This window comes from Rhopalosiphum padi, chromosome 3 (assembly GCF_020882245.1).
Source record: "Rhopalosiphum padi isolate XX-2018 chromosome 3, ASM2088224v1, whole genome shotgun sequence".
NCBI classification, from domain to species: Eukaryota; Metazoa; Arthropoda; class Insecta; order Hemiptera; family Aphididae; genus Rhopalosiphum; species Rhopalosiphum padi.
This window is the reverse complement of record NC_083599.1, coordinates 17,803,836-17,828,510: the sequence shown is the minus strand read 5'-3', so window position 1 is coordinate 17,828,510 and position 24,675 is coordinate 17,803,836. Positions and strand designations below refer to the sequence as shown.

Below are 24,675 nucleotides of genomic sequence, written 5' to 3'. Positions count from 1 at the left end.
TTATTTATTTCTTTATATATATATATATATATATATATATTGTTATGTTCTGGGGCGCCCTCTAGTTTTATCTGTATTATTTGTTATCAGTGTGTTTCGCATCACAATATATTCTGTATTATTTATTATCAGTGTGTTTCGCATCACAATGTATAATTTTTGGTGTTTAGTACACCGTCTGTGAAACTGCTCTTTCTGAGTTTTAACTTAATTTTGTATATGCCTTTGGGTAACCTCAGTCCTCGACACCTCGCGAATATATGTAAACAACCGCTATTCGTAGGATTTACATAGGCGCAAACATACTCGTAGGCTGCAAGAGAATAAAAATTTAATGTCAAAGCAAATGAACGAATTTCTGGGGGAATAGTTCATGAAGTTTTCATTTTTAATTGTCTCATTAAAATTTGAAACTCTACATTAGGAACTGTTTCCTAAAAATAAATAAACAAAACCAGACTCAAGTATAATATTATATTTATATTTAACGCAAAATAATATAGTATAATATATAATAGATATTTATTTAATAAATCGTTCTCTATCGTTTATTTAGGTTATAAATATCGAACATATATCGACAATAGATTAAGTTTAATAATTGGTATTATTTTGTTACTATTTTGTACTTTTGGAAACATGGGGAAGTCTATATTAATAAATAATAAATCGTAAATGAACAAATTATCGAAATATGAAGTAAAAATAGAATTATTGAGAAATTCGAAAAACATGTACTTATGGCAAAGTATGTAAAATAAAGTATAATCCATTTCATTGGAAATCTCTTGAAACGAATGTATCACTTACTATATAATCATAAAATCATCTTTCAAGAGATCATCGTTTTTTTCGCAACCTTGCATTTTAAAATATAAAACAGGTGAGTCCTCTCCGAGTGCCATCTGTTCTTGAACTCACATCTCAGTGCTAAATGCCTCATTTTTATGTACTACATCCCTATCCAATTCATAGTCTCTAACAATATTATATAAATCTCTATTATCGACAATATGCAGTCGGTGAATATTCTCATTCGACACTACTGATTCACGAATGTCATCTAGGATTCGATCAAAAGTCACTCCAATTTTTATTTTGCCAGCCAGTTCATCACGTTCCTCTTTAGTCAAATGTAAAAATTTAATTGACTTGGAATGGCCCACATGAAAATATTTACCGTCAACAGATTCTAAGACCTTAGACACAATCTCCAAGTGTACATCATGGTCTATTTCTATGTGTTCATGAAGCTTTGATTAAATGTTGACTCACATAAAGGACATTTCAACGACGCAAAGCTTTTATAATCATTTTCAGCCGAATGAACTTGGCGCATATGTTTGATTAAATTGCTTTTATTGCTAAATTTAACATCACATAGCTTGCAACACTCCCTCAATAAATCGTCCCTTTGACTATGTTCAGTTCGAATATGCTGGTTAAGAGACTTTAGGTCCAGAAATGTTTTATTGCACCTAAAGAATAAAATTAATGTGAAAATAGAAAGATCATTCAATTTTTATGGGTCCTGATCAACAGTGATTAAAGGTAAAACCACCAGTAAGTATTCTACTCGATGTTCGAGATGGTTTCCTAGTTTTTTGTTAATAATTTACTCTGAACAAGTTCCAGGTGTTCTATGTTTACCGTCAAAATGTCTGCGTAACGTTGAATGTTGTGGATCTAGCGAAATTGTTGTTATATTTTTGGCAACAATTTTCAACATTTTGTTTTGACAATACAAATACACATAAAATGACAAAAAATACCATGAAAAATCAAAAAATGTAAAACACAAATTTTTAGTTAATTGAGTTCATATTTGCAAAATACCACTACCAGTAAGTATTCTACTCAATGTTCGAGATAGTTCCCTAGTTTTTATTAATAACTTTTATTAATATCTTCTTCTAAGGCTTTTGCCTTCCTCAGACAATTTCTCTGTCTGTTTCTCTTTTGCGGGGCCTTCCTACGGATCGCCATGCGTGCCGCGGTACCGCCGACCAAAGTAGCGGTAAAAAAACCAAAAACACTGTCAGCACTGAGCTGACGGCTGGAGTCTGGCCGATCTCCCCGCAATCACCCGGTCGTTGTGCAAATTTTGATTTAAAAAATTAATTAAAAATCGAATATTAGTTCCATCAACTCGAATCCTACGGCCAGACTCCAGCCGTCAGCTCAGTGCATACAGGGTTTTTGGTTTTTTTACACGAAACTAGCAGGGATGGTAGCTGGGTACTTGTGTAATCTAATGGTGTAGGATTCGAGTTGATCGAACTATTATTCGATTTTTAATTAATTTTTAAAACAATGGAATCCGTAAAAATCAGCAATACCGGGTTGATGTACCTACACTCCGTTGGCATAGTCTTCGTATTTAATATCTAACAGTTTTTGAACATATTTACATATGCATATCTCGTTAAATACTGGTCTTACAGATTTCGGACCTATGTACAATTGTGATTTATGAACGTCTTTAGTCCGATTTCTAAGTACCTAAGTGATCACACTAGTACTTGTGTAGACAAGTTGCACAACCACCCGGGTGATTGCAGGGCGATCAACAATATCATCTTCATCATCATCTTCATCTCCATCTTCATCTTCATCATCATCATCTTCATCACCAACATAACTGGTACTGTCTGAGTAATCTAAAATGTAGAAACAAACCGGTATTAATTATTTAGTTGTCAAAATTACCAATATTACTATTTACTTTACTTAATTATATTATAACCGTAATTAGTATGATTTATTTAGTCCGTTTTGGTGTTTTGGTTATTGGTCAAAACATTTTTTTTTTTTGATGAAGAAAAGTTAAATTTACTTGAAGACATTTAAGTTGAGGTAAGAAACAGTTAATAACAATAAATTAACTATTATTTATGTATCTTATTAAACAAAACCAATAAATAATTTATAACAATTTATTTTCTTAAATAAATTATATTTAAATAAACTTTATAAAATTATAGGACTTATTTAAATTTTACCATATTCTTATGGCACCTGTAAAGTTTGAATTGCATAGTGGACAATTCTCTCTTTCTAACCTTGGCACACAATCGGCACACAGAACTCTATGCCCACATGGTATTAGTGCGTGTGTTCTTACACCATTTCTACATACAACACATAAATCCTCTTCATTTCTTTGAGGAAACATGGTTGCAATATTTTGAGGAACAGGAGCATATGGTATTTCTTGTTCTTCATCATCACCATATTGCTCCTGCCAAATTTCTAAGGCCAAATCTTCAGGTACAAAAAAGTCTGCCTCGTTATATTCTTCTGGATCTAATAACCATGTAATGATGAGACGTTATATTAAATTAAATTTGAAAATAATAATAATATGTAGGAACTAGGAAGTTAATTACCCTGTATATTATTGACAGCTTGATTTTCAATCTCTGCTGGATTTTCTTGTTCAGGATTAATTACTGGAATATCAAGTAATATGTTATATATAAATTATGGTAAGATAAATACCTAGGTCATTATTAATTACAGAAGTTAAGTTTAAATTTTTAAATTTTAGGTATGTAGTATAAATGGAAAATTAGAAATATTACATTATAACTTACTTTCTGGATTATCAACAAACCCGTTATTCAATAACATATCAGGTGCATTGATCACATTAATGTCAGCCTCTTCTTCAGAATCTATTGATAAGTTAAAGATCAAAACTATTTATATGCAGGTAAGTTACTTTAAGTTATTATAATGTATATAATATTATTAATATTAGTTATTTATGGATAAAATAGGTGCCTAAGTTTTAGTTTTTTTTTTTAAGTTTTTATGTCAACTAGAATAATAATTTAAATTTGAAACCTAAATAATTATTTTTTAAAGCAATAATTGTGTATAATTTTGTTAGGACCATTATATATCTATATTATCTATATTAATAGATCATGTAAAATTTACATACTATATAATATTTAAATATAGCTACTTGGATAATTGATTTTGCTCTATATTATATTTACATTATATTATTTATTATATTATAAGGTACCTTCACTTCCATCTTGCCAATTCAACTCTCTTGTGAGGTGAACACTGTATCAAAAACTCTTTAATGGTTATTGCTCCTGTGCTAAGTAGAGCTGTTGAGTGTTTAATACGCAGGCTATTTAAAATGAATTTAACTTTGGTGTTGCGTGTTGTAACCATTCCTGCTGCCAATTGATTCACCACAATATGCTGCTTCATTGATAAGTTTTTCAGATGTTCTAGGTAGGTATAATAAACGTTTAATTTCAATTATTTATTTCCATGAGACATTAATTTTAATTTCATAATATTCATTAATCTAATTTACATACATTATTTAGAATTTTAGGCATTGGCTTATAACTATCAATTGCTATTTATAAGGTGTTGGATTTATATGCTCTATAGGTAATCCTTCTAAATATTATGCGCAAAAATATAATAACTAAATTATTAATTAAAGCAACATTTATTTTAATACAAATTCTATACAATAAGTGACTACCTACTATTGATATAATGAAAAATAATAATTTTTTATCAATGTTAATTTAATTAGTTATAAATTAAGTGTTATATTGTAAATTTGATTAATTACAAATTCTTCATACGTGTATTAAAAAAATCTTAGTTTAAATAAAAAATAACAAACGTATGCTAAATATCAATATGCATAAAATATTAATAATATGCATTAAAGATTTATATATTACACTATCTCAATTTAAAATAAAAAAAAGACAGAAATAGTATGTATACAAAGAAATTTAAAAGAGTAAAAAATAAATCAAATTCTATGATTTTGGTAGTTCTTTCTTCAGATTTATAACTAAAATATCTAATACCTAATTACATATTATTATTTGTCACTTTATTGAAATACATATAATTCTAAGAATTAATTATTATTAACAAAAGCTAATTATTGTTTATTATTAAAATTATTTTATTTATTTTCAGCTTTTAACAGAAGAAGATACTATTCATACCCACATTAAACACTATTTTTTTCATTTGAAAAATTAGTAAAAAAAAAACTTACCCAACATTCTCCACAAATTTGGGTGCGTCACTTGAAAAGTCTGTTTAAGACTGGAATGAAAACTTTCAATGTTGTTATTGGTGCGCCGTGGTTGATTATACACTGAAAAGCACTCTGGACGTTTTCGAGTGAGCCAAAAACTGTAGAAATTATTGTTTTGAGAATTTTTTTTTCCATCAACAATAATTAACTTATTAAAAATTTACCTGGTAAAGTATGTGAAAAATCTTGGCATCAAAACACCATTATTTTGGGCATGAATTTTAATTTCTTGGAATCCCTGCTCAATTTGATGATGAGGCAATAGAGCTAATACTGCGCACATCCTCAAGCACATTTTAGCCACTCTCTCTTGCTGTACATAATTTGAGTAGCCCATCTTTTTAATATTTTTCTGCAAACTCTAAAATAAATTACTTTAATAATATTTAAAATGTAAAGGCTTAAGTATAATAAATTATACAAAAATAATTTCAAACCTGTACAAAATTGAACCAACAAGAATATATCATTGCTTCATGATATATATCAGTAAAGACATTGTGGAGTGCAGTTTCGAAGTCAATCATAATTGACAATGGTCTTACTTCGGGAAATTTGGTGCGGAATCTTTCCAACACTTTCCTGTATGAAGCTTCTGTCTTCACTTCCATTAAAACGAAGCATACAGGTATAGACTAAACAAATGCATGTATATAGTTTTATTTGTATAATTAATTGAAATGATTGGTTAATAGTTATATTTTACGTGATTTTGCAGGATCAAATGCAACATAAATAATTGTCTACAATGGGGCATTGACGGAACTACTTTGAAAGTAGCATCAGCGTGTAGTTCTGTGGCACCCTGATGAACTACAGAACTAATAATTTCTTGGCACGCAAACATTACACTATACTTCCCATCATTATCAACTATCCATTCTTGGTAGAATGTAGAGTTATTACATTGATACCTATAAATAAGATATTCCAATTACAACAATCAATAGTTTTAAATTTTATTAATTGGGTATATAATCTTACTTGTTAGCATTTAAATCTAAATATTCACCCAACTCCCGTAATGTGGATGGTAATGCTGGACAAACACTACGTCGTGACTGCCGCATTGAAGATTCTGCTGTAGGCCAACTATACTTTAAAGCGGCTTCCTGATTTCTATCAAATTTGCATTTTATAAAAATATTGTTTATATTTAACAATTTTTAAGTGCATTATAAGTTACCCTTACCTTACGGATTCCTCATCATATATAATTTTAAGAGCTGTAGTCTCTGTTTTTGCCCTTTCAATTAAAGTTGTCCTAAAACGTTTTTCTAGTTGTTGCATGTTAAATAATGGACCATAAGATAAATGTGTATGATCTTTATTTTTTATTATGGTGCCATTTTCCAGCTGGATCACTGTGCCTTTACAATATATATTAGGTGTTGCACATACATAGTAACTGTAATAATTAAGTTAATTTCAAGCATTTTATATGTATTTCTATAATTTTTTAATAATAAAAAATTGAATGTGACTTACCGTTTACCACCACGAGTTTTGTTAATTTTATAATAAAATCCTTCATGTTCCATTTTTTTTTTACTGAACAAGAAAGTAATGGTAAAATAATTTTTACAGAATAAAAATATGTAACAAAAACTGATCAAATTAAATAGGACTGCGTTTTAATGACCAAATAACACGTACAAAAATGTAGAGCTAAATGACAATAAATCGAGAATCAGGTTATAATACATTCGTAAATATTCTGCATTTTACGCATAGAAAAAAAACAATGAACTAAAAATAGTTATGGTTTTTATTTATAGTATGAGTCATAATTAACTCCAGAAAAAAATAATGTCTATTTTTGTTACGCATTGGCAATTGCTATAATATATTGATATATTTGTCGGCTAAAATATCCAAGATTTTACGAGCTCCCATTATAACCAACAAGTTTGACATAACTTTATTAGAAGTATAGCATTAGGGGTTCGTTCTAACTCTTTTTTTTTGTGAAATATAAAATAGATATAAATATATTTTGTAATCGAATAACAAAAATTAATTTTGCGTCTTATAATATTGGTGACTTCGACGCCCCAAAGACTGGAATACGTGTTCTGCGTATATCTCATCATCTCTTAAACTGGCACTGATTTTAGACATATAATTATACAGCTCGAATGGTATACCACTTTATAACAGTACCTAATATTTTGTTATATATTGGCACATTGTATATATGCATGTTGTGGATGCTTTATGCTTATAATATTAATATTAATTATTACTATAAAAATAACAACTCGTGATTTGATACACTTTTGTGCATTGAATTGTCAGTTGAAAGTCAGCACATCAATATATTTATAACAACATATATATATGTAATATGTATATTTTTTTATCAATTCTAAACAGCGATTGAAAAACAAAATATATATAATATATTTTTCAATTAATTGATTCATATTGACTATTGATTAAAAAAAACCCCCGTTTACTATACTATAGTGCGGTATTACCACAAGTACTCATTGTATAGTCATAACATACGTCATACAGTATAACAGAAAGATCTGTCAAATGAAATAACTTTTGTTCTAATCAATATTTTTATTATTTTTTTGTTTTTATATCACTTACATATGCTTATTGCACACATATATAGTATAATATTTTTTCGTTTTGTTTTCAGTATTAAAAATTTAAAAAAAAGTTCTATGATACATGCAGACTGCAACGTCGATAAATTATACATGTAGAATATAAAAATAAAATATTGACTAGCACAAAATCTTTTTATTACACTCTGTTTAGACTATAGTCCATGAGGTAAATCTTTAATGATCCTTGGATGATGTACTGATGTGATATAAATTTATTATATGAGTCGCCACCACTATACTCGCTAGAGCAGCAGCACTCTTTTGTACTAAAACATAGGTACTACTATGTAAATTATGATTTATGGTATTAGCTACATCAAGATATAGTAGGTATACAATGAGGTAGGTACGTATCAGGGCGTATCTGGCTTCGCCAGTTGTGGAAACACGATTTTGGTATCAAAATGAAGTCGAAAAGTTGTAGTTAACAAAATCTTTGAACTCGATATATTATATTATTTCAATTAAAAAACCCGGATGACTATCGAATAAGTGGTTCTCATTTTCACATTTATACATAAATATTAAATATACACAATAGTTATATCTTACATGCATTACCTACATCATGCCTACCTCTAGGTACCTACTTATTTTGATAAATACATTGTTCTATTAACATATTTTTAGCTGATATAAAATAATATATAGTCGTAAAAAATGTATAGAAATTAAAAACATTTTATAGAAGTGAGGAAAATGGCTAATTTTGAAGGTCGGAAGAAGCTCACTCAGTCTTATATTATATTCCCGGACCTAATAATGAATTTTATTATCTGGACTTATCCATACAACAACAAATTATTAATTAGTTTATTTCAAATTATTTAATTTTACTTATGTGCTTATAATCAAATAGCCAATAGGTACCTTTGACCTATCTTTTAATTAAATGCAAGTTCAACAAAGTTATAAATATAGGCATATAGCCATATACTATGAGTATAGCCTATAGGTAAACCTCATTAATCATTACTGATTAGTGTAAATATGTAATGTACCTATTGTTGATAATAAATATTAATATTTCTTTGATTAGCCATTATAAACATTATGCTAATATGCTTTACGAATGCTATTTCTGTAATAATTAGGCAGATTTTCTACTGCTAAAATACTAATTTAACACTCATAATTTTGGGGACCCATTGGCTATTAACAAATACATTAGGTAATGGGGATTAATACATTTAAATTATTACAAATTCAATACCAATATAGAATATCTACCTATATATTATATTAAACCGTGTCACTGACACAGTGACACGTCAATAATTTAGAAAGAATTGTTTTTGAAAATTTTAATATTTACATACTAACTACTAAGAGACAAAAGCTAATAAAAATCATATAATTAATATGTATGCCTAATATAAAGTTTTTAAGAGGCCGTTCTGGTAAAAGTGAAACGTATACAACGCTCAAGAGATGGCGTTGAATTTCATATCGCCGCGGCGGCGGTCACCCGTAACCACGCCCACTTTTACCAAAGAGGGGCTACGCGCAATAGTCTCAGGAGCGGCACATTATTATTTCTCGGACCGCCGTCTAGAACGTTTCGCGTCAATGCTATTTTGTATTTATATTACTGGGGTAATTTGAAATTTGAATTTGATAAGCGCGCGCTCGCTTGCGCGTTCATAAACTAATTTTACGATATTATTTATCGTATTATTGATTGAAGTTTCTGTTCCCTAAATATGTATGGAAATACTTAAACTAAATTATAAAAGCTATTTTACAACATATAGTTATTATTTAAAAAACTATCAGTAACAATTTAATAATACTAATAATTTATAAATTATTGCCATCGATTAATATAACGTTATGAATAAAATATAATTACAATTTAATTTATAGTTATAAATATAATAAATGTACATACAAATTAAACAAATCAATATATTAATCACTACATTCATTCATATAAATAAATACATACATTATTAATTTTGATGGTTTTAAACCATTTCATGCTACAAATTCGGATAATTATTGTTTTTTTTTTTATGACACTGAAAGTTTATTATTTCCAACGCATCAAACTCTTGATTTTTAATGTACAAGTACCTATAGCTGTGTTTATGAGACCGAAGTATTAAATTATATGGGTAGGTAATGCTAGAAAAAAGTCTTGCCAAAAAGTTTGATACATAAATGTGTCCACAAGTATAGTTAATATAACTATTGCAACGAAGAATATCCCCATCATTAGCCCCAACACGCCGTAAATCAACCCCATAATTTAAAAAATTTGTCTTCCACCATTTTTCCAAAAATGTTTTTGTCTATCAAATATTTAAATTGAATACCTTGGTACTCTCTGATACTAAACCTAAGAAAATACATTTTATTTATAAATATATGACCCGGAAATTCATGTATTAAAAATTAGTTAAAAAAGCATGCACTAATACACACTTAAAATCGTCAAAACATGTAGATAATATGTCTTTAATAAATATAGATATCGAATCGAATTAAAAAAAAAAATACCTTTTAAATAATACGATTTTACTTTCAATTTATGTTTATTTAAAATGTAATATAATAATATAAACATTTGACAATTTTATACTTTTTACCTCGTACATTTAAAAAAAAAACTAAACATATTATAGTTGAATAAAAAATGTATAAAATAATATAAATGAATGTACTATATGTATTCATAAATTTATCTCAAATATTAGATACCAATAGACGAAATTGGTGTGTATTTAAAATATATCAAATCCTATTTAAAAAAAAATATTTATTTTTTCATTATCTATCGAAATTTGGTAACAAAAATTTATTGTAATTGCTGAAAAATAGATTACCTATTATATACACTAAACGATAAAATTATTGAAAAATATGCAAAAAATTCAAAATAAAATGTCGTATTACGATTATGTTTGTCGTTTTATTTATTTACAGTTCGAGTATCTAAGTAGGTATGTACGTGTAAGCAAGTAAACATGAATCACTGTTAGGTATACTAATTTAATTTTGTCACACTTATTTTCTCATTAAATTTTTATTTTATTATGTTTACGTACGTATATGAATGTTTTTATTATTTTTATTTTTGTGTCTGTCATCACGTTTTAGAGTAGTAATAGTGCTTTGATTTTTGACTTCAGTCCCTCTTTGAAAAGGAAATTGAATCTAGTTGGTACTTTGTGGTCAAAAGTAAAATATGCTGTGTAGTAGTTTTCAAAAGCGTCAGGAAAAACCTTGAAAAAGTAACGGAAAAACGGGAATTTTTTTCTTGAAATATCGATAAAACAAATTCGGCTTTCAAAAAATCTTTAAAATTTAATATAATGTTTATTATAAGTTGTTCTTATGGTAGTAAAAAAAAAAAATCAAAAATCGTTAGTCACATTTTTTGCTTATAACTTATAAGCATTAGAAGTTCAAATGTTTACAAAATATATCAAAATTGCGAACATTTGCAAGGCATTTTGAAGTTGAAAATTCATAAAATTTTTGTAATAATTTATATCTAAGGTTAAAAAAACACAACAAAAGGTTATCCATAACTTTTTCTTCAAATGACTATAAAAAAATTCCAGCATCAATATAGAAAAATTTTTATGAGCATATGAAATTAATTTGTTTACGAAATCAAGTAAAATATTGTACATCACAATTATTTAAATATAAGTTATCATATAATATATCCTATACTAATTATCCTATAGACTGACAAATCATCTCCGTACGTAAAATGAATATATTAAAAACAAAAACCGATATCAAAAAAAAAAAATCAGAGTTCTTGAATGAGGACATTTTAGCAATTCGTATCCAAAACAATATTTTTATAAAACACGAATATTTTTTTTAATAATTAAATAAGGATTATATAATTTAATTCGTTTTTATTTTAATTCAATCCTCAAGGCACAATTCCAAGGTATAATCACAGAATAGATAAAAGAATTTTCTGTGGTATAATCAAACCTGTTGTAGAACCTTTTTCTTAGGTGCTGATCAGCCCTTATCTTTGTGTGCAATAACAAATGACAAATAGACGAAAAAAAGTTTATCTTTACTAGTGATAACCCTGATATTGTCTAGATATGCAAATAAAAAAAAAAAGTGTGTAGTAGCAAAATTTACAAAAAAATAGTGACTGGTGCTAATAATTAATTATCGTGCGTTCATCATGGGAAACAATTAGGTAAACTTTAAATATTTTTGGGATTATTTAGTATTTAAGTCGATTAAATGCATAAACACAATTAAAGGGACTAAAATGAAGCTTAAACTTCAAATGCATTTATAAAAAATTGCGCTTATGTATTTTATATTTTTATACACATAAAAAATTAAGTTATTTAGGATCTTGTATTAAATGTTTAAAAATGTTGAACCATTTATGGAAGAAAAAAAATTAAATAGATGAATATTTGTCACGCCTATATAAGTAGTTCAAAAAGAGTTAAAGAATTTTGAAAATTGTATTTTATAATAAAAATAATAATATAAACATTTGCTGAAAATTTCAAGTATACATATATAGATACCTACTGTTATTTTATTTATTTACGAGTATTATTTATTTTAAAAAATGAGTATTACAAAATATCAAAATTGTTTGTGAAGACATTTTTATAAATTTCTTATTATATAGTTTATATATTTTTGAGATTTTAATGAATTATATCAAAATACTAACTTAAAACACTAGTAAAAAAATTCTGAAGATACATTTTTCGATATTTCGTAATTGAGAAATAAATAACTTATAAAGAGCATTGTTTTAAATTGTTTAAGCATTTTTACTTTGCGAATAAATTAAATTAAATAAATTCACTGACCAGGGCCTCAAAAAGGCTGAAAACGGCCCTGTGTAGAGCTTAACTTCAAATACATATTAAAAAAAAAAATTGTGTCTAAGTATTTTTTTATAATAAATTGTATGATTATTAATATTTTGTAAAAAGTAATTCAATTTTAATTTAATCAATTTATATTGATTGCACAGTTAAATATGCCAAATTAACTTGTTTATATTTTCTATGAAGTTTAATTTGTATATTGTATTTGGTTTTCGAAAAATTTATAGTTTGTACCTAACTAAATTTTCATATGTGATACCTATTATTACTCTAAAAAAAAATTACCAAAAGCCAATAAAATAAGTCAATGTGAATTACAATATGACATTGTGTTTCTTTTTATAAGTCCAGTGACTTCAGATTGGTATGGAGTTTTTGGGAGGAGATAGGTAATATCTAAATACACATTTTTTGGTAATTTTCAAAATTTTAGATCCTCAACATATTTTGGAAAATATAAAAACAAAAAAAGCGAAAATTAAAAAATGAAAGTAATAAATGAAAAATAAATAAAACCGTTTCTAATATTTAAAAAAAAAATATATTATAACAATAATTAGTAATTACTACTATATATTATCATATTATGATATACATATAATATTCTGATATGTTATAACTACATAGCTTTATTATTTTAATATTTTATACGATTTGACGATTTATTTTGTACTCGAGTGCTTCTCATTCTCGTATCAAATGTACTTATAGTATATTATATTGGTTGTAAATATAATTATTTAATTAATAATTTAAAAAAAAAAAAGTATATTGGTGTCAACTAGTTTTGTCATATTTTGAATTGGCTTAAATTTGTTTATTTGTTATTATTAAATTTAATAAATAAATAATCTGTAATAGACGTACCTACTAATTAAAAATAATTACAGTATTTGACTGATTTATGTAAATAATTAATATAATTAGGGATTTAAATCACTTATTATTTAGACTATTATAAGTTATCGAGTTATATCGTAAGTACATTAATTACATTTGTCACTTTATTCAACAGGCTATTATTTATTCATATGTAACCGTGCAGATTGTAGGTACCTAAGGTGTTTTTTTGTTATATCGATTTAAATTTCATATTTTTTTTTTCATATATGGTTCAGCGTAAATAAAATTAACTAAATCATCAAATTCTCTTCAAGATTAAAAAAATAATTATTCAAATCGTACTTTTATTAAACAAATTATAATAATTTTATGATAACGTGAGATCTTTAATACGGCGTGCAGAATAATACACGAAATATAAAATTCAATATCGGTTAAAATATTATTCGGTCACCAACATAATTGTTATCGTAATTGACAATATTTATTTATAAACTGCGATATGAAAACCAGTTTAAACCTATGGTGCGGTACGGCTGCAGTCGCGCGCGGGGTGGTGGCATGAACACTGTTCTCGAACGCTGCCGCTATACTTAGCAGAGCAGCACATGACGACTGTAAATTTATGATTTTTTAACCAAAAACATGTTTTCGTACTTCCCATTTTCCTCAGCTCTCAGTAGTCGTAGAAACATGATTTATACACCAAAATAAACTTGAGAAGTTCCTCTAGATGATCTCGTTCCAGATTTTTGATATCTTTTTTTTTCTATTTTATATGATTTTTTAAAAATGTTAAAAATTTTGAAAATTTCAAATGCAAATATCTCCGGTTTGAAAAAAAAATTCAAAAATCTGGAACGAGATCATCTAGAGGAACTTCTCAAGTTTATTTTGGTGTATAAATCATGTTTCTACGACTATTGAGAGCTGAGGAAAATGGGAAGTACGAAAGCATGTTTTTACGGTCGATTTTTCGCTACCAGAACGGCCTCTTAATACTAAATTCTAAACGGTTTTCAGCTCTTTTAAAAATTGTTAATTCCTATTCTTGAATTTACTGTGGAATGTATCTAAAATTTCGGTTTAAAAATAATTACCATTAGTTTTTACAACTTGAAGGTTTAGCTTATTTTCGTGCCATCGTATTATTATAATATGTTAACCTAGATATTAATGAGGTGGTATCATGTCTTTACGCCGACGGTATTAACGCCGATAGTAAATACGCCGATGGTATGTTTTTTTACAAAACGAATGTATTTCTATGGGACTAATATAAGAATAAAAATTAACTAATATGAGACTGAAAATTATGGAAAATTAATTATGTTATTAAATAATTAAAAATAAAATACCTAACTCGTTGTTGCCTAGTTTTTTTTAATAATAAATATTTTTTGGCTCTGAAAAGAGCCTTTTTATGCCCTAAAAAGGACATTTTTTAAAACGACGAGTGCCCCCTAAACTTGGCCATTTAGCAAGATTGGAATTGAAAATTATGAGCAATTCCTTGCAAATAATCGGAGGTGTCGCGATTCCCATAGTCTTCAACGATTTCTTTAATTCGCAATGCTGTGTCTCAATAACACCGTCGTCCCTGTGCTGGTGGTAATCCAGCAATGTATTGGTTGATTTGGAATTCATTTAGGTACACTAGGTACAGTGGGCGAATTTAAGTTCCTATGTAAGTTTTATACGGTTAAAACTGGTGTATCATGTTAACTCATAAATACGTTGATCTGTGGTTATTGGAATGTATAGTCTATAGTATAGGTGTTTATAAGTATTATTTTTTTAATAAAGTACCTATAGATATTAGATAATATTATAATATTTTATATAAACAGCAGTGGATTTTCAAAATTTATTTTTTTTGTAGAGGATGGGTCTTGAAAAATAATAGGATGTAAAAATGATATTTTATAATATGTATTATTATAAATTGTATAGCATTACATAAGCGTCTGGAGTTCCCATAAAATGTAGTTAAACGGATGCTAATGTGTGGAAATTAACATATGTCATTGTCATTTTTCCTGTGTAGAAAGTTACAATAATAATTTTTTATTGCATATATCATTTGTTGGAATTAAATATGTACATTTTTACCCACTACTCATGCAGAAACTTACCCCTTTAAATATGATACGTATTAATAGTTGGTAGTATACATAATATTAATGTCGAACTATTTAAAATTCGGGGTACACGTTCTTCTATGGCAGTCTAAGACCCAAGAGGTCGAGTGTACCTTATGTCATTGTAATGGATGTGTTAAATTTGAATTTAATGTTAAATTATGTTATTTCCCCCATTTTTTATTTTTTATTATTTCATTATTATTAGTTTATTGATGAACGAGCATAAACATAAAAAATTGTCTATTACCAAGGTTTAAAGTTGCTCAAAATGGAAAAGGGTACCTATTGTCGGTGTACCCATTTTTTTATTTTAGCGTTTGTCACATTCGTACAATAAACCATCAAGGAAAAGGTTGTTGAATTTAGTTTGAGAAACCAGCATTTTTTTTTCGATTTGCTAGAAAAATAAGTTGCTTTCTTTAATATCAATGATACAAATATAATCAAAAACTTAAATTGCCTATACTTTATTTTATCGATTTGTTTATCAAACTAAATAATATATACTATAATAAATACTCTATTTCAATGATTCGTACCTACTAGCTTATTTTTTTAAGATTCAGTTATAAAGGGAGTTGCATTTTAACAAGCATAGACAGACTAAGAGTCTAAGACATAGTCCCCTTGCGGCTTGCGTCCCTACATTTTAATACCAGCAGATTTAGGCCTGGAATAAAATGTTGCATATAAATATATAATTGCATATCGAGGTTTTTGTCAAATGTCAATACATTAGTATAGAATTATTTATAAATTATTTTTACATTTTATTTTAATAATATTGCCATCTGATTATAAAAAGAGTTATTGTTTTAATTGTTATACCTACTGTTGATATTATGTAATATTATGTATTAGGAATTTCGTTTGGTTGATTTTATATAGATTACTTTATACTTATTATTATTTGTATACTAATTATTAGGTTATTATAATTATAATAATTAAATAAAAATAAAAAATTGTCTATACATCGATTTTGTTTTATATCATACATAAATTATATTATTAATTGTTATTGTTATTTGTTTTACAACAATATTCAATATAATATACTAATATTTAATTCTAAATATTTTAGAAGGAGGCTAATATAGGCAATTAAATATACGAATCAATAATCAACGTAAAATTTCAAATAATCGAAGGTTTTACCAACCATTATTTATAAACAATGTTACCAACTGTCAAATTTCAAGCCAAATTTTAGTTGGCTAAAATACGTTCGGCTGTAATATTTGTCGGCTAAAATACGTTCGGCTGTAATATTTGTCGGCTAAAATACGTTCGGCTAAAATACTTTCGGCTGTAATATTTTTCGGCTAGAATATTGTCTGCTGAAATATTTGTCGGCTAAAATATTGTCGGCTGAAATATTTGTCGGCTATAATATTGTCGGCTAAAATACTGTCGGCTTTAATATTTTCGGCTAAAATATAGCCCCTCCTCGCAATCATGGTTGACATATGCTGCTGGACTTAAGAATATCATTTGGGAATTTTTCCTACTACTATATATCATTGAAAAGTCATTTATTCCTTCTCGAATATCGTCTTCATGAATGAAAAAACATTGCCCGGCCAATGTTTTCAGATGTTCTTGTGGTTGAATTTTTTTGGCACTGACGCGTACCTACGGTTGTCACTATGTGATGGTGAGGTCGCGTCGGATGCAGTGGCGTATTTAGGGGGGGGGGCGAGAGGGGGCAATCGCCCCAGGCATCAAATTTCAAGGGGCATCATTTTTTTTATTTAAAATGCTAATAATAATAGTGTTTCATGATAAGTTATTTGTGCTTACTGCCTCAATTATTATAATTTATAAAGATAATAATGATAATACTCGACCGAACACGCGGAATGATACTCGATGGGCAGCTAGACACGAAGCTTGTTCAAGTCTTTCTCAAAACTGGACAGAACTTCTTAAAGCATTGAACAGTTTTGTTGAAAATCCAATAGAAAATTCTAAGACAAAATGTGAATCAACTGGGTTAATAAAAAAAATGAATAGATTGGAAATGTGTATTCTTGTGTCATTTTGGAATGATATTTTAAAGAGGTTTAATAGTACAAGCAAGAAATTACAGACTATTGAAATTGATCTGACAATTGTTATAAACCTATACACATCTTTAATTAATTATGTAACAGATTTAAGAAATACTTTTTCACACTATGAAAAACTAGCTATGGAAAAATCTGAAATTGAAGAGTATAAAGTTGTCAGGAAGAAGAAAAGAAAAATTCCATACGATGAATCATGTCAAGGCGACACATCATTTGAAGCTAGAGAATCATTTAAAATAAACACATATTTTGTCATAATAGATTCATTACTTTCAGAGTTAAGGAAGCGTAAAAGCTGTTATGATGATATTAATACTATGTTCGGATTTTTTTCAAACATGATTGATTTACCAGTAATTGAAGTGAGAAAGAAAGCTACCAAATTACAGAGTCAGTATCCTGAAGATCTCGATGGATCATTTATAAATGAATGTATTCATTTTCATGGATACTTAAAAAGTTTACCAGGAATTGTATCACCAAAATCTTTTTTAGAGTTGTGCAAAATCATCGAAGATCACAATATAGCAGATGTCTACCCATATGTAGATATTGCGTTACGTATGTATTTATGCTGTCCGGTTTCTAATACTTCAGCTGAACGGTCATTTAGTGTTCTGAAAAGAGTGAAATCATACTTGAGATCTTCAATGAATGACAACCGTTTAAACAATTTGGCAATTTTAAATATAGAATGTGAGATAACTAAATCAATTAGTTATAATGAGGTCATTGAAGATTTTGCTGCCCAAAAATCTCATCGTAAAATATAAAATATGTTAATGTTTCTTTTGTTTAATTAATATCCAACTCGGATGGTGGTTGAACGGCACACAGGGAGCACGGGGAAAAATAAATAAAGAAGCACAAGTCTTTGGGTACGAAGGGGGCTTTATTTGTAGGCAAAAATACAAACAAAACAACAAAAAAAACACCAATGTGAAAAAAAAGAGAAAATGGTATATTTACGGTGGGCACGGTACGGCGAAAAGGTGGTGTGTCGCGTACAGTGCGGTGTAGAGATGTTAAGTTCGTGAACGAATAGTTCATTTGAACTATTCACTTTGATGAACTATTCCGAACTATTTCAGTACATGTAACCTAACAGTTCACAGTTCATAAAATAAATTGGTCACATTGTGTTCACTGTTCACTGTAAATTGTAAAATAGTTCGTGATCGTGATATCGTGATATCGTGAACTTCAGATAATAATATTTAGTTCACGTCCAAAATCTCAAAAACAGCTGTACATGACTGCTATAGCTACTGATTAGGTGATTTTGATAATATTAAAAAAAAAAATAGTTGATACTTGATACTTGATAATTTGATATGATATTTGAAAATTGTGCTTGTTAACTACACATTGTTATTTGAACAAACAGTAATAATTTGAACTTAATGTAATTTATTTCTCAAAATATTATATTAACTTGTGATACCGTGACCAATGGTCATCAGATGAAATACTTTTAGTACCTTCTTAAATAATCCGTAATGGAAGTTATTTTTGTCAAAGAAAAATAAAACATCAACTAGATAGTTTATTTAGTAAGTTAGTGGTTACTAGTTACATATTACAGAAATAAAAATAATAACTATAAATAATTGCTTTTTTTTCACCTTAAATACAGTTTTGATAATACAACTTTAACCGACACTAAGAGGCCTCGAGGACGCCCCAGACAAAGATGGGTGGATAGAGTAAAGGAAGACTTAAAACTCCTGAACGTAAGAAACGCAGAAGAAAGTGCAAATGATAGAGAAGAATGGAAACAATATGTTGTTGCGGCGATGGGCCTTAAGGGCCTGTAAAAGCCCAGAAAGAAAGAAGAAGAATACAACTTTTTTATAATAAAAGGTTTAAGAAAGATTATTGTGTAAAAATATTAACTGTGAAGCTTTTTTTGTGTTCAAGCGATTTCTTTTTTGCGTAATAATTTGTCCAGCTTCTGAAAATATTCTCTCGCAAGGAACACTAGTTGCTGTCACACAGAGGCGCTTCATAGCAAATTCATATAGATGAGGATAAATATGTTTTCGTTCATACCACCATTTTAACGGATCATCTTTACGGTCAATTAATGTTTCTCCGAGGTATTTATCTAACTCTATTATTCCTGCTGCAGTTGATGACACTGTGGATTTGAATTTCTCAACTTTATCTTCATAAATTTTCCATAACAGAGATACTGGAGGTTGTGATGTTGAAGTTGTTGGTGCTTGTTCGAGGTTGTTAGATGGTGTTGACGGTAATCGAATGTTTCCTATTCGTGTTCTTAAATTTGTATAGGCGTTTTTATATTTTACTTCATCAGTGAAACCATATTTTTTAAATCGAGGGTCCAAGATTGATGCTTGTGCCACAATTTCAGTCTCTTCAATGTCTTTAAACCGTTTTTGTAGTTCATTTTTCAGTGAAACTGCCATTTGATGAACTGCATGAGGCAAAGATATATCGTCAACATAAGTATTTACAGTTGCTGTCATGGAACTAACTAAAACTATTTTTTTTGATAAAGATACAGTTTTTTCTGAGCTAACTTCTATTGTAACCTCATTAAAAATTTGTAATATAAGAATGGCTTTATCAACTATATCCCATTCTTCTGGAGTCAAAGTATCAATACTACTTTGTAATAGGGCTAATGTTGAAATTACAGCATCTTTTATACAAATAATTCTCTTCAACATATCAAATGTCGAGTTCCATCTCGTCACACAATCTTGCTTCAATTTTAATAAAGGTAAACCCATTTGAGCTTGTGTTGATTGGAGTTTTGTTAATGCGGTACTGCTGCGTTTGAAAAATTCGACTATTTTTTTTACTTTTGAAACTATTTCTGAAATGTTTTCTAGTGAATTTTGAACAACAAGATTGATGGAATGAGCAAAACATCATATGTGTCGAAAATGTAACTGACGTACTGCTGAAACCATATTTGCTGCATTGTCCGTTACAACAGCCACAACTTTATTATTGATTTTCCATTCAATTGTTATATTTTTTAAATACTCTGCTAGATTAATTGCTGTGTGCTGTAGAGGAAATGTTCACAACCAAGGCAAACAGACACCATTTTATCTTTATCAATAAAATGAGCTGTTACTGCAACATAACTTTTATTATTTACACAAGTCCAACCATCTGTTGTCAACGAAACTGCTTTTGCAGTTTCAACTTTTTTTTAAATTTTCTAAAGTTAAATTGTATAATTTTGGGATCAAATTCTTAGATATAGTTTGTCGGCAAGGAATCTCATATCGAGGGTTCAACATTTTTAATAGTTTTCTAAATTCTTTGTCATCCACCATAGAAAATGGATAAAATCTAGATCATAAAATAAAAAAATAAGTATGTATTTTTGACTTTCATTAAATTGCTTAGTTCACTGATAATTAATAAATATTGTAATAGTTATTGGTATTTTAATGTGAATTTATTATAGTTACATATTAATGTAAAATGTCAAGATAATAAAAATAATGTAGCCAGGGTCAATCATTACCTACTTGTAATCTACTGTACAGCAGAGCGACATTATTTTTTTTTTTTGAACATGTTAAAGAGGTTGTTGTTCAAAAACGACACTATGCATTCTAGGGTTAGGATAAAAGACTTTTAATAATTCTGTTGTTTTCACCATATAGCGCTGCGTCTGATAACATCAAAATTACATTTTAATCGTGTCCTCCTTATGGCCACAATAATTTTAAACCATCGTTAATAGGGTCATAGTGGCTTAATAGTTCTAAAATCCCTAAAAAGTTTTCATTATTTGATTCTCCTACCACATGACTTTTTCTTTAAGCCTCTTACACTTAAAGATAAAATTGTATCAAATGTCTTTCCATTTTTGGCTTCGTGTGCAATTTGTTTGCACATTAGCTTGTCAATCGAACTATCATTTTTTATTCGTGTTTCTACTTCACGTCACTTCATAAAACATTGAATGTGGTCTTTATTGTTTTCATGTGATGGTAATCTTTCATATAATTTTCTGACTATAATACAATATGATATACATTTAACAATTAGTCTGTTCGACGTATCTACGATATATACTTATTTGGTATTATTTTATCATTTGGCTAACATACCGTCAGCTAAAATTTGTAAATAATCAAAAAAAAAATTGTTCGAATTGTATAATTAATTACGGCGCATCTTTTTTTGGGCCCCTTAAAACGTTCGGGCCTAGGAGGAATCCTACCTCTTCCATCCCCCCCCCCTATCGACAGGCCTGTCACTTCGATAACTTAAACGGAAATCAAATGGCTCGGATCCTTCATTAGATAGATCCTCGGTGTGCATTTTTGTAACTATAGGGTAATAAAATATAACAAAATCAATATTATTTTTTAATCCATCGGATAGTCATTCCGCATACATCGGCGGTTGTTTAAAAAATGAAAGATAATACAATTTAATTAAATATAAAAAAAAAAAATTTCAACATACCTTTATATTTGACGTAAAATAAATGAATGAGTTGTAGAGAACGCTCGCTCAAGACCGACTGCAATGCGTTGTCAGCGATAACTAATTTAATATTAAATTCAAAATCCGTGCGAATCACTGAATCAGTACTGCATTGACGCTTGATAAAAATTAAACATCATTCATTTGGTCTTAACAGTACAATAGTACAACTATTGTAGTGGTGTGGTTGTACAGTTGCACTGTTCAAAACGGTAATAGTTAAAACAAAAAATTAAATTTCGATAAATCGTTTTCACTTCTTCTCGATTGAATGTTCGTCGTTCGTTCATCAACTAATTGTACATTGAACTAGGTCGTTCGTGAACGACACATCCCTAATACTTACATCACAATATTATTGATACTTCAGCTCTCCTCCTCTTTGGAAGACGACTGTGCTTCCAGTTCAACAGGTTTCTGTAAAACATAATGTTTAAGTATTTATATTGATTTTTATAAACATTTTATATCTAACTGATAAATATCTAGTTTCAATAAACTTACGTCAGAGTTGAAATTTTCTTTATTGTTATTATCGGAGCTCGAGTATGTTAATGCAGTGCCTAATTTGGATGCATTTTTCGAAATGACCACCAAAAAATAAATTTTCTGAACTATTTTTAATCGAAAGGAAGACCAACGTAGATTCAAAATTTGTATATTTTGGAGGGGGCACGTGGTGAACTTGGGCTATTAAATATATATGTTGTATGGATCTACTATAAATTATTTTCAATCATATCAAAAAATTACTTTAAATTTAATTTTATACGTTGTACCTAAATCAAAATGTTCATTCTTAAACAAACATAGTGGAACCAACATGGATTTTTTTCTGCATCTCCATAAAATATCTTTTTTTTTTCATATATAGACTAAGGCCTTTACCAAAGTCTTTTTCACTTGGGAGGGGTAGAGTGCAACATGGCACTTGTACCCCCTTCTCTAAGAAGATAATTTACACGTGTGTGGACTTCACTCCTATTGGAGTGGGTCCGGGGGGGAGGCAGTGTAGAGCAACCAGAACGGTGGCGGGGGGAGAGAGACTACAGAATTATTCTGTAGAATTTTTTTTGCACTAAGCCACTAAGAGTTCGAATTGGTAACTGCGCGTGTCGTAGCCAACTGTGTGGCCACTGCATCACACTGCCCCTTAAAATATAATGCTGTTTCATAATCAGTCATTATTTGCTTTGGAGCCAAATATAGAAATAATGTCTTACACTTATTTAGCAGAACAGTGTAAGATGCTTCAGTTTTTGATTCCAGCATAGCCTACATTATAACTACAATGTAGTTTTTGTCATAGACCGTTGAGCCGTTCAATAACCATTCTTTACTCAAGATTACAACAAATATGGGAAATTGTATATTCTATAACGACTTTAACCCTGGGGTCAATAACCTTTCCGTGTAAATCGGCAATTTTTAAAAAAAAATTGGAAAACCACGAACAAGACTATGTTATTTTACTAATCAATTTCATTGAAAATTGGTAGGCATTAAAATCATAATAATAATAGGTCTTTTTATGTTAACCTGCAATGTAATTAATCTTTTCATAAAATAATTGTTTTTGAAAAAGCTTTCATTTTTTCAAAAACATAATTTTAATTGATAGGTATGATGAAACATTCTTCAATGTTTTTAATTATAATATTTAAATAACTATTAGGATAAGTAAAAATATATTATGTGTGTGAAGCCCGGTGATCAATGCTAGGGGATTATTTTCTACAAGAAACTACTTAACTATCTACCATAAAAGTTGATGATACAAGCACTTTGTCTATTATAAAAAGTGTCTACAGACACGGATAATTCTAAAATCAATACATTCATCACAACGCTCAAAATGCAATACTATCTTTTGAAAATATAATTGATATTCAAATTACACGAATTGCAATATTTATTTTAAATATTTTTTTATTATGTTTTGTGTCGATAACACATAAATGCGTCACTTACAATTTTATATAGCCAAATAATTATTGCCAATAACGATAAGCGGTGAATTGTCGTGAGATTTATATGAAATTACCACGGCGAAATGACAGTAGATACACTACACCTATATTATTATATAATATTATTTTGTAATCATTAGAATTCATTTTTAATTCAATTCAATTCATCATTGAAAATTTTCGATTATTTACTGATGTAAAAAAATTCATTAGAATTTTGCACCTTATTTATTCCTTCAATGTGATGATGATAAATAAGTATATAAAATGAAAAATATTCGCGTCAACCATTTCGGCATTATATGTTATTAAACTCCTTGATCAACATCGCCGAAAAATGTCCAATCACACCTAACACAAAAAAAAATTGGGCGGGACCATTTTCCTCCAAAAATGAGATACCTATTTCCTCCACTGTCCATTTTCCTCCAAAAAAAAAATGGTTGGTTTTCATTTTCCTCCAACATTTTTAATCTCTGATTATAGAATATTCTATTATATAACCAGTAAGTATTTAAAGAGAAACAGAAACCTTTATATAATTTTTAAATTAATCTTTACAACACAGACATATATTCTTATTTCTTAAACTTGAGTA

General features: G+C 28.4%; 3 protein-coding genes across 3 annotated transcripts; 1 reads left to right on the top strand and 2 right to left on the bottom strand.

Annotated features, from left to right (window-relative positions):
• Nucleotides 1–2,998: 2,998 nt before the first annotated feature.
• LOC132923744 (uncharacterized) lies at nt 2,999–6,183 on the bottom strand. Its single transcript, XM_060987699.1, is given in 10 exon segments — nt 2,999–3,306; nt 3,390–3,452; nt 3,597–3,677; nt 4,037–4,074; nt 4,076–4,253; nt 5,057–5,196; nt 5,263–5,459; nt 5,536–5,733; nt 5,805–6,012; nt 6,083–6,183. Coding segments are annotated over 10 exon segments (1,497 nt in total). The 5' UTR covers nt 6,169–6,183.
• An 11,126-nt stretch (nt 6,184–17,309) lies between these two features.
• LOC132924834 (uncharacterized) lies at nt 17,310–19,439 on the top strand. Its single transcript, XM_060989277.1, has 2 exons — nt 17,310–18,299; nt 19,290–19,439. The coding sequence occupies exons 1-2, from the start codon at nt 17,310–17,312 to the stop codon at nt 19,437–19,439; spliced, it is 1,140 nt and encodes a 379-aa protein (XP_060845260.1).
• Nucleotides 19,440–19,487: 48 nt separating this feature from the next.
• Nucleotides 19,488–20,381, bottom strand: LOC132924833 (E3 SUMO-protein ligase ZBED1-like). The gene is made up of 2 exons (XM_060989276.1): nt 19,949–20,381; nt 19,488–19,891 (listed from the first exon to the last, which is right to left on the bottom strand). The coding sequence occupies exons 1-2, from the start codon at nt 20,379–20,381 to the stop codon at nt 19,488–19,490; spliced, it is 837 nt and encodes a 278-aa protein (XP_060845259.1).
• Nucleotides 20,382–24,675: the final 4,294 nt, after the last annotated feature.